General features: G+C 37.2%; 1 protein-coding gene across 4 annotated transcripts in view; it reads right to left on the bottom strand.

The window, feature by feature from the left end:
- Window positions 1-5,674: 5,674 nt before the first annotated feature.
- Window positions 5,675-11,394, bottom strand: part of LOC120777186 — a 181,052-nt gene continuing 175,332 nt past the window's right edge. For 2 of the 4 annotated variants that reach the window (XM_040108352.1, XM_040108354.1), the window contains 9 exons: window positions 10,287-10,478; window positions 9,825-10,231; window positions 9,551-9,766; window positions 9,145-9,478; window positions 8,756-9,022; window positions 8,508-8,691; window positions 8,219-8,425; window positions 7,946-8,147; window positions 5,675-7,890 (listed from right to left, as the gene is read on the bottom strand). In XM_040108352.1, coding sequence (XP_039964286.1) covers window positions 7,764-7,890; window positions 7,946-8,147; window positions 8,219-8,425; window positions 8,508-8,691; window positions 8,756-9,022; window positions 9,145-9,478; window positions 9,551-9,766; window positions 9,825-10,231; window positions 10,287-10,478 — 2,136 coding nt within the window. In that variant the 3' untranslated portion in view covers window positions 5,675-7,763. The remainder of the gene's footprint in view (window positions 7,891-7,945; window positions 8,148-8,218; window positions 8,426-8,507; window positions 8,692-8,755; window positions 9,023-9,144; window positions 9,479-9,550; window positions 9,767-9,824; window positions 10,232-10,286; window positions 10,479-11,394) is intronic. The other 2 variants (XM_040108353.1, XM_040108355.1) reach the window with 1 other exon arrangement.

Below are 11,394 nucleotides of genomic sequence, written 5' to 3'. Positions count from 1 at the left end.
ATGCATATAAATTTGCTACTTATTTTGCTAACATACTTCAACATATTATCTAACAGGAAAACTCTTTCACGCCTCCAACTATAGTAAATTGATATCTTAACAAAGTTATGCTTATTTATTTGACATTCACAATTTTTCATAAAACACCCAACTTAAGCTATGATTTTTATTACCTTTAGGCAGTGTTTACATTTACTATAAATCTTTCAGATTTTTTAATAGTATTGGAGTAAATTATAAATATAATAAAAACAGTATAAATTATGTACATAGTAATGCAGATAATCGTAATTAATAAAAAACAAAAACAAAAAAAATTAAAATAAAGAAACACAATTTCCAAACCGGTATTTTAACCTAATTTTTGCATTTAATTGATATTTTAAATCCTTTGTAGTCGCTATACTAGAAATGAGATCAATGCTGAAAAAAGCTTACTTCCAAGGAGTGTATATCCTCAACCAATAACGGTAATAAACGGCAACTGTATATTTGCTAATAGTTTTAATTCAATTTTAATTCAATGAAAATAACTATAATGGTGCATATATTATAAGCAACTGTAAATACATTGCAGGGTTAAGAGTAGAATTTTCAAAAATCGATCGTTTTCATTTTCTTAAAGTGTAATGCCTTAAAAATAAACTCTGAAAATTTTAAATAAATCCGATGAATACTTTTCGAGTTATTCGATGATTAGCAAAGGGCCTTCAAGAGCAGATAGCTGAAAGCTTTACAAAACTCAAAACTAAACTCGAAAACTGATCGGTATACCATTTTAATGGAATTTATATAAATTTTAGAAAATATGAAAAACTATTGCCTGATCTAAGGTTTTTTAATTACAATTTTTTATAAATAATTAGCTCCAAAAAACAAAAAACACAGAAGCTTTTTAAAATATCTATTAATAAACGTATTATTTTTGAATTTACAGCGATTAATGCAAGAAGCAAATTGCTTTAAAAACCATAATTTATGATGCTCTTTTTACTTAAAACAAAATAATTTTTTCATGTCTCTGACCACATCTAACCCCTGTACCTGTGCGATATTAAAGCTTTATGGAAACAACTAAGGATAAGGTTAAGTATTAAAATATTTCGGTTTAATGTGCAAGAGGTTTTCAAGGTTTCTTGACATTGAATTACTGTATTTTGAAAAAGGCAAGCTGTCCCTCCTTTAAAAAAAATTACAATAAGCGCTGAAAACTATTTATAGGATGTTTTAACAAAGCATATGTTGCCCATGCCACATAGTTATAAGGGGTGATCCTAGTAGAGGTATTTTTTTTCAATAGCCTTTTTTTGACAGATCCCGCGTGAGACCGAAAAGACCACGTCCAGCACACAGTGAAGAAAACATTGTTGAGTGTATACGAAGAACGTGGAGAGTTGATTCGGCGCCGTTCGCAGCAATTCTGACTGACGTATGGAATGAATTGGCGCAATTTAACGTCGAGATCTTAAATTGAAAGTGTGCTTATTACAGCTGGTGCAAGAACTGAAGCCGTTCTTGAAAAGATGATCCCACGTTTTCGAGTCAAATTTTGTTCAGCTATGAGACCCATTCTGGCTCAATGGGTATGCAAACAAGACAAAATTTCCGCATTTGGGACGAAGAACAACCTGAAGAGCTTCAAGAGCTGCCATTTCATCCAGAAAAAACAACGTTTTGGTACGATTTGTGGACCGGGGGAATCGGCGGTTCATATTTCTTTAAAAATTATGCGTTATGGCGCCATGATAACCGACTATTTGATGCCTGATATTAAAGCTTGTGATCTCGGCGATGTTTGGTTACAACACTGTGGGGCCACTTCCCACACATCACATCAATCAATGGATTTATTGAGAGAATACTTCGGTGTGCAGATAATTTCACGTTTTGGGGCGGTCGATTGGCCACCAAGATCATGTGATATCATACCGTTAGACTTTTTCCTGTGAGGATATATAATAAGTCTTTGGATTTGTCTAAAGTCTATGCGCACGATCCCGCATCGACTCAGGCTTTGAAGCAAAACATCATACGTGTCATTGGCCAGTTACCAGTCGATGTGCTCGAATGAATCATCGAAAATTGAACTCAATGGATGGACCATCTGAGACGCGGCCAACAGTTGAAAGAGATAAACTTTAAAAAATAAATGTTAAAGAATGTTTTTTTCGAACATAAAACACTTCCCGATAGACGAGTTTAAGAGGGGAGCCTGCTTCAGAGGCTTAAAAAAATCGATTTTTTGAGGATTTCTTTGGGAAGGAAAGAAATAAGTGATAAAAGCAAAATTTCTTGGGTTTAAAGTTATATATTTAAACATCATTCACAAATTTTTTGGACACGAAATCTTTGATATTCTGTCTTTGGGAAGCATTTGCCCGATGCATCTCGGATGTGCATTTGTCGAACGGCGGGCTGGATGCAGGTCGCAATTTCTATCGGGAACAAAAAATTCAAAGAGATTCATATTTTTTAATAATTTATCTTCTAGTTAAACTAAAAAAATTCCGAAAAAATGTAAAATTTAAAAAAAAAATGTTAAAAATTGAAAAAAGTGGTTTTTGACCAAAAAAATTTTATTTTATGTTGTTTAAAAATATGTTCAAACTTGACTTTTTTAGTTTTTTTAGTAGAAATAGGAGATAATTTAATGATAGTTCAAACTTTGCCCAAATTCCATACGAAGTTTAGTTTTTTTTCTATCCTGCCCGCCAATTAAGAAAAATCGCAAAGCTTTCGCTTTCTTCCCAATTGCTCCTATATCTGCTAGACGCTCGGTCACTATTTTTCTTCTAGCTTTGAAAATATTTCAAATTCCCCTCTAAAACTTTGGGGACATATTCTTAGATTAATTTTTAAAGAGATTTAAGCAAAAAAAAATCGATTGTTTTAAGCTTCTAAATCAGGCTCCTTTAAGAGACGGTTAAAGAAAATATGGAAAGAAATACGCGACGAGGTCATGCGGGCTGCTTGCGTTGCCTTCCCAAGCGTTTACGGCCGGCAAAAAAAAAAAAACAAGAAATTAATGATTAAAACCTAAAAAAATATGTGGGAAAATTATTTTAAAATTTTTGTTTTTCAAAGTCTTAAATGGTGTCTCTGATTTTTATCAAAACTTGTGTAACAGTTATTCGTCGCGACACTGTTCTTAATTAAATAGTTTTACTCCATTTATATTCAATTATAAGTTTTGATGTCGATATGCAACTCCATCGGTGTAATATTAATAAAGAAAAGGTTAAAATTCGAACTTAAGAACAGCTATTGTTACTTGTTTTTAACGATCATGGCAGTTTATCAAAAATTTCAAAAAAAGCTAAAACAATTCTGTACAACAAAAATTGATTTGGCAGTTATGCGTTTATGGTCTTTTATTCGCTGAAATTTTTTCGAAAAACATGCGTCTTCGGCGTATCTCTGCAGTATGTACTCGTATATGTAGTTATGTATATGGTCTGCTACTCAGTATGACGTGATTTCGTGACTTCTTGTATAACTTAGAGGCGCTACAATGCGTGATTCATATTAAAAAATTATACTCATAGTTTCTAAATATATAAATACAAGTATTTTTTGGTTTTAGTTCATAATTCTTAACACTAGAACAACAATTAAAAGTCTTTTCACAGGCTGCACACACATCACTCACGTCTACGTTTATATAGTAATTCTCAAGAACTTGGCCTATATGCTTTGCAAATTCAACCAGCCAGAGTTGTTGCTATTGCAGCACACTGCCATACATACAAACATACATAGATTATTAAAATATTCGAGCTCTGGAGACATGACTGCCTTTATTTAAACCTCATTTGCTTGACTCGTTCATTTGAAAATTTTCTTCTCTTTGCGAAGAAACATTTATTGCCTATTTTTGCTTGCAAAACTTTTCTTTTTGCACTTTCAAATTGCATAACGCAAATAACGGTTTCATATCTTCAGTATTATGTAATGCTTACAATTTAATTCTATTTTATTAGTTTGTTTTCTTGTTTTTGTTTTTGTTTTTAGCACCAGGGCAATCGTATCTGTTTATTTGGTTTTTGTTTATTATATTTATTACTATTTCTCTGATTTTGTTACTAACATTTCTAATTAATTGTTTATGTTGTGCGTCGCATAATAAATGCTGGGATTATTTACGAGTTCCTAAAACTTATGTGACCTCACAATGGGTTAGCGATACATTTTCGAAGTCCGGAGGTTAGTTATCACTACTTAATATTAATATGTGTATGTAGGTATGATTTGTATAGTTCGGATTTTTTTTTATTCAGCTAAATTATATGAACTTATTTAATTCTCCTTTCTGAGGAAAATTCAGCATTTATTGCCGGGGGGAATTTTTTCTACCAACATATTTTCAATATTGTTGCTACTTCATAAATTCTTCTGAATTTTAATTAAAATCTTCGATTTTGGTGGGGTTTGACACCCGTGGATTCGCCACATCTTCATACGGATACTGTTCAGAACAAGAGTTACATACTTAACTTGCTTCAGAAAGGTATGCAAATTTATTATCGGAAGATGAGCCTTGAAAGATTAGCTTGGAATTAGTATTGTAGTACTAGTTAAATTAAGAATGTTTATCATGTGAATTTACATAGAGTTGGGTTAGCTGAGGTGGGTCGAGGTATAGCAACGCGTTAGCGGCAATAATCCAAAACTGTTAAAAGCATGATTCACGAAAAACCACTTTCCATAGGCTTTACTAAAACCAAGCACTTGATACCGATCGATCAGTTTGTATGGCAGCATTATGTTATGGTGATCCAATCCTAATAACTTTTACGAGATTACAACAAGATCTAAGCCAATAAGCTATGAAAGATTTCGTCAAGATATCTCGTCAGACGAAAAAGTATTCCATACAAGCACTTGATTCCTATCGTTCAGTTTGTAACGGGTTTTTCAATAGGGACGTTATAAAAGTAGACCGATAGGCACAGCAAACGGCTCCATACTTGTCTCGTTATTTTGACATTTCTCTTCAGTAAGGTTTGCCATTTCACCATGGAAAGATATACAATCCAACAACGAGTCGAAATTATTAAAATTTACTACCAAAATTCAGAGTCAGTGGCCTTAATTTTAAAAGGGCTACGTTCAATTTATGGTCGTCATAATCATCCTGTCAGATCAACAATTGACCGTCTAGTTGAAAAATTTGAATCCACAGGTACAGGCAAATGTTTCCGTGAGACAAAGAAGTGCCCGTAGTGTCGAGAATATTGCTGCCGCTAGCGCATCAATTGCGGAAGACCCAAATCAGTCTCCTACACGACATTCGCAAGCTTTGGGCATCTCTGTGACGTCGTCTTGGCGAATTTTGCGAAAAGATCTTGATCTTGATCCTTACAAAATCAAATTGAAGTAAGAATTGAAGCCGCTTTACCACCAGAACTGTCGTATGTTCGTCAATTGGCTGAGCAACTACTTGAAAAGTATCCGGATTTTCATCGAAAATTATTTTCCACGATGAGGCTAATTTCTGGCTGAATGACTTCGTCAATAAACAAAATATGCATTATTGGTCAGGCAACAGTCCACAAGTACTCCATGAATCACCATTGCATCTTGACAAAATTGCGGTTTGGTGCAGTTTATGGGCCGGCGGCGTCATTTAGCCGAACTTCTTCCGTGATGATCAAGACCGAGACGTTACTGTGATTGGGAATCGCTACCGCTCAATGGTAATAGAATATTTTTTGGCCGAATTGGATCATATGGACTTGGACAATATGTGCTTCCAACAGGACAAAATTTGGTGAACATGTTATGTTGGTCGTGCGATTTGACACCGTTAGAATATTTTCTGTGGGGCTACGTCAAGCGTCTGGACTTCTACAAGAGTGTCCCTGGTACCCATGCAAAAGAAATCGAGTTCCATACATAATGGCATCGAATGTACTTTCACTGGAATAAAGAATTTCATTGATATTCTAAATCTTTGTAGCGCTCTTATTGAAAAATCTTTTTTTGCGGTACCTAGAAGTCATATAAAAATGTAGCGTGGGGACTCTCATAAATCGACAAAGCGCTTTAAGCGAATCACAAATTTGTTGAGGCGGTCATTGTAAGTTTTGGCTACGTCTCCTAGTACACCGAAGATATGACTGCCGACATGTTTCAGCTTCAGTCTGGTAATGGAGGAGAATACCTATTGCACAATACTTAGCAAAAACTCCTACGATCACTCCTTTAGTATTAGAGATAAGATTATGAAAGTCTTTTGATCAAGTTTGATCAGAATTTTTAGTGCATGAAAATTTAACTAACTCGTTACTTAAATGGATATCTGACTCATTTCCACTCCGCTGTTAGCGGGAACCTTTGGTTTTGTTTTTCCAACTTTTCCCTATAGCTCGCCTATAGCCTTCTTTAATTTCTCCTCAATATTTGTCCTCCATGAAAGCTTCCTATCAAGGCTAAGCTCCAGGTATATTACCTTATCAACAGGTTGAAGACGTGAGCCTCCGAATAAGGGAAGAGGGACGTCTACAATTCAGTTCTACATTGAATACAGCTCTGCGCTATTGGGAGGTCATGAGAAAAATTTCAGACCGATACTTCGCGTATATGAAAATATACGGATATGGCTAATGGACTCAGCTCGTCATGCTGATCTTTTACATATATATTTTATTGGATCTTCGGCGTTCCTTACTTGGTGTTACAAGCTTCGTGGCAAACTGTATATTATGTGTTCAGGGTATACAAATATTTTGAATCCATCCATGTACAATTTTTTTATTTACTATTTTCATATTTCCGGCTAATTTTCCAAAATGACCATGAGTATATGGAAATATCATTTAGTATTTGAAAAAAAAACTGAATCTGGCTCATTGATCAAAACGGTTTTGATCAAAACTGAAAGAAAATTGTTATCACTGCTTGGCAATTTAATAAACGTTCTATAAGAAAGACCAAAAGAAAGTGGGCTAGTTTTTGACAAAGTCGACTACCGATTTTCATTGAACTCGCCAGAAGCGCTCCTTTCCTATGAGAGGGATGTAAACTCAACCTTACGATAAATAGATGAGGGTGCGGTGCAACCGTAAGGACTATTGTGTCCAACCCCGACCTTAGTAAAGGCAAAAGCTTGCTTCACATAAGTGTTAACTCAGTTTGAAAATCAAGAAGATTATTACACGGATTAAGTATATAAGTTTGCTGATCGCATTAACATAATTTTTATGATTAAAGCTTCATTTAGAGTCGTGTGTGCCTACAAACATACATTCATAAATGTGATTTGCAGTACATCTTTACATAGCTAGACTAGGATTACACATTGTACACACACACATGCACGTATTTATATAAAAAATTTGCTGGGTTTGATTCTTGTCTTAATTTTCGGCTTAAAATGAGTAGTAAAAAAGTATATTTTTGCATTTTCTTGTATTGAAAACATTACAGAGATCATTGGATCATTGCGTTAAGACGAGAGCTAGAGTTGTGTAATATGGTAATATGTACTGTTAGTTGATGGGTAAAAACTTACATACGAAATTTTCGAATAAAATTCAAATGCATAAAAACAGGTGAATCGGGTTGTACACACATACTCGTATTAGTTTTGTGGTTTGTTTGTAGCTTCGCCTTTAAACGAATACTCGTATCTCCGCCATTTTCGGCAACACTTTGAATAGTTCCGGGGCACAATTCTGCACGAATTTTAAAGTTGCAATCGAAAGTGGTCAGACTGTGGTCACACGATCGATCTCAACATATCGCACAGAATTGTCGTTTTGTCAGCAAATCACCTCCTTCTCCTCCAGTACCGCAGTGTCCATAGAACTCAACGATTTGAGGCGTGTCTGCAGCACCGATGATCCGCGAAATTTGCGTTTGATTTTCCTGCAATGGAAAGCAAAACGTCTAAATGAGATTTTGTTGCTTGCTCTTTAGCGGGGTTCTGGCTGATGGCACTCACTTGTATGCGAAGGCGGCAAACGCACAGCATAGCAGCACAATGATGAGACACAACGTGGCCAATATCTCAGTGGGCAGTTTCATAATGGCCGAACATTGTAGGAAAGTCTCATCGTCTCCGGAAGGGCAGTGTACAATGCCGTCGCACCAAACGCTCGCATTGACGCAAGCACCGAGCTCGGAACACTTGTACTGACAGTCTTCTGCATGAGTTGAAGAAACATTAGAATTTTGTCTGGCAATACAAATATATATATGTAAGTGCTATGCTCACCTGCAATACTTAATACTGGTCTAGGAACCAATTCCATCCAATTAAATGTAAAATCGCCATTCTCAGGGCGTAGATACTCCACACTAATGGCCTTTGAGCGATTCGCAATTGAGTAAATGGGGCGCTCATTCCAGCCAGCGCTGAAAATTTCCACAAACTCATAGGCCTTTGAATCTGGCGACAGTGGACACGCGGTTATTGTCAAACCTAAAAAAAATGCATTTCATAGTTACGAAAAAACAAGTTTAGGTGGTCCATGCTACTCGTTTTACATTATTTTTAGGCTTACCTTCAGAAGTTGTAAGCACAACTCGCGCCTTCGTTTCGCAACGATAAGAACTGGTACCCACCACGGTTGTATTCAATGCTTTCTTCGGATTGTATTTACGCAAGAATATTGATTTCAGACGCACATATAAAAATTTGTTACCATTGGATGGTTCTATTAGCCAAGGTCGCGTGCGGCATTCCATCTAATGAATTGAAAATAATGAAAATACAATATCGTCTTATTAGTCCGAGATAAAGCACACTCACATCACCGAATGTCATGTGGATAGTGCCGCTTGGGCCGAACTTGCGTCGGCCGTCTTTGCAGCTTGCTGGTCCTTTGATGAATTCAAACATGCCCTCGAAGTTGATGGCGTCCGGATCGTCAAGTGTAGTCATATTTATTGCAGTAAAGTGAACTTCGAGATCCCGACTGGTTGAGGTGTATTCAACAGGTAGATGTGACGAGTTCGACGAATTGCATAGACAACCGCGCGGCAACAAAATCGAGTCGTGATAAGGACGTTCAAAAATCTGGAAAATTGGTATTACATGTTAAGAAAGCACAGGTCTTTCGCTTGAAAAAGTTAATATCTTTCTAAAAACATGATTCCACAGTAATTTAACTGTTTTCATTAACTTTGCGATGGACTCACCTCAATGCGTGCATTAGTATCGCCGTAACAGAAGGAGCGATTTATGTCCTCGTCCACCCGCGACATGCAGGGCCTATTTAGTGTAGTAACTTTTCGTAATTTAATGCGTATACGCTCACCTCGTTGACCTTCAAACTTGTAAATGCACTTCAAGTTTCGTGTGCCGCCACGCCCGAAGAGAAATATATTGCGCACGCTGCGAAAGATTGCCGGGTCTTTCCGATCCATAAGACTGCTAACGAACTTGCGATTACAATCGTTCTCGCCGCCAGCAAGCGGCAGACCGTCTTGGTGCAGATCGATGAATTCGTACTTCAATTTGAATTCCAGTGGACTAAAAGTAAATGAAACGACTTAGACTTCTGCATACGGTAGAGGAGCCCGCTGCCATATAGCTGACACTTACCGCAATACCGTTGACTCTGTGTTCTTGAGTTCCAGTGTTATGCTATCGCTGCTTGACACATAACTTTCGGATATCGTGCATGGTCGCGCATAGGTCTCGTTGATATTCGAACGATCACAGGTGCGTGGTACCGTTCCACGGCAATAACGCGCAATAACGTTTGTCGAGTTGTGACTGTAATGTGAGACTAACGGATGTGCAGGTGCGTCGCTGGCACTGCAAAACAATAGTATTTATGATAACTTGAAACGCATGTAAATAGTTTTCCGCTTACCAGTTGAGATCTTTGCATGCCGGCGGCTCCCGTAGAGCGCCGTCCCAGATGCGCAGCATGCCACTACAATCCTCATGTGTTTGCAGCACACCAATCGCGCCTACTGATGTCTCATCCATCTGTCCGAATTCCGGGTCTAAGTTGAATTTCATCATCGAGATCCACACCTTGAAACGTGAGAGCGGTTGGTTCATACCTTGTGCACTTGTGCGGCGCGACAAACTCAGATGATCGAAAGTTTTAAACACACCCATGCCTTGTAAATGATATAGGCAAGTGGTATTCGGCGCCAATGAATGTTTGGGGCTTTCCAGTATGCCACGTCCAGCACCGCGTATCCAAAACTCACACGGTTTTTTGTTCTTCGAATACGTGGGACTCATGACATCTACGAAAATCACTTCAACCTGAAATCAATTTTGTTGTATAAGTTATTCAATTGACTAATTTAATAATCCATACGTCTAATTGAAAGCCGTAGAGCGGCAACACTTGTGACGATGTGCCTGTGAATGTACCAAAAGGTGAAGTTGTAAATTCCACCAATAACTCTGGTCCGCTGGACACGGCTGCCGGCACTGCTTGTCCGCCGCCGCAAAACTTCAACACGACCGGGTCACGTGTTGTGTAGCCATCGTAAACCGTCACGTAGTCCTGTAAAAAACACCGGAGTTAGTCGCCTCTTCTATTGAAAGCCGAAAATAACTAGAGAAATTGGCTCCAATTTGCTGACAAAGCTTATCACACAAACTGGGAAAGTTAGGCTTGGACAGCGGAAGTAGAAGAATTTATATGCCGATGCAAGAAAGTTCTTGTTCGTAGTCCAATTAAGACAGTGGTGTAAGGAAATTAGTTAACGGTGCCTAAGTTTGGCTACAAGGAAAAGCTACAGTGTGACCAGATTACAAGTACTAGCGCAATTACTTTTGGAAGCTACGACGTACAGTTAATTACAGTTTCAGTTTAAAATATAAATAAATGTTTATTGGAACTGGCACATGTGGGTTTGTAGTGGAGGATGCCTATTGGGGTATATAAATATCTACAAATAGTTGCAAAAGCGGGGGAAATAAATGTGTAAGCCAAGTGCACTAAGGAAAAATATTAAATTCAAGTCTTGTTCAATACTGAGGTAGCTGGGTGTAGTGGGTGACCACTTGTTTCTTGATACTTTAATTGGCGTTCTCATTTGTGTGGCTGTGTAGGTTTGTTAGTGTGGCTTAGTAAAAAATTTGCCCCGTATTTATCGATTAATTGCGAATTGTCTCCGCTTAGTTTTAAATCACCCGAAATAAACAAGCACCAATCACGTTTAATACGAAGCTGAAATAAATTGCGGTTTGGGGCAAAAAGTAGATACTTACGGCAAAACCCTTCAGGAAAGTCTGTGCTAAAAAATAATTCAGTAGTTGTCAGCTATTTCACGTTTTCCGAAGTTAAGTTGTCCAGTCTGAATTCTTCCTACCTTGCCTCATTAGGAAAACGAATCTGCTAACGGGTTTTTTAGACGTGTGGTAATTCTTTTTTCGTTGCTGGTTTTTTGACAGCTGTTACTTAATTTATACTCAAT

This window comes from Bactrocera tryoni, chromosome 5, assembly GCF_016617805.1.
Source record: "Bactrocera tryoni isolate S06 chromosome 5, CSIRO_BtryS06_freeze2, whole genome shotgun sequence".
Lineage (NCBI taxonomy): Eukaryota > Metazoa > Arthropoda > Insecta > Diptera > Tephritidae > Bactrocera > Bactrocera tryoni.
This window is presented reverse-complemented; position numbering and strand designations above follow the sequence as displayed.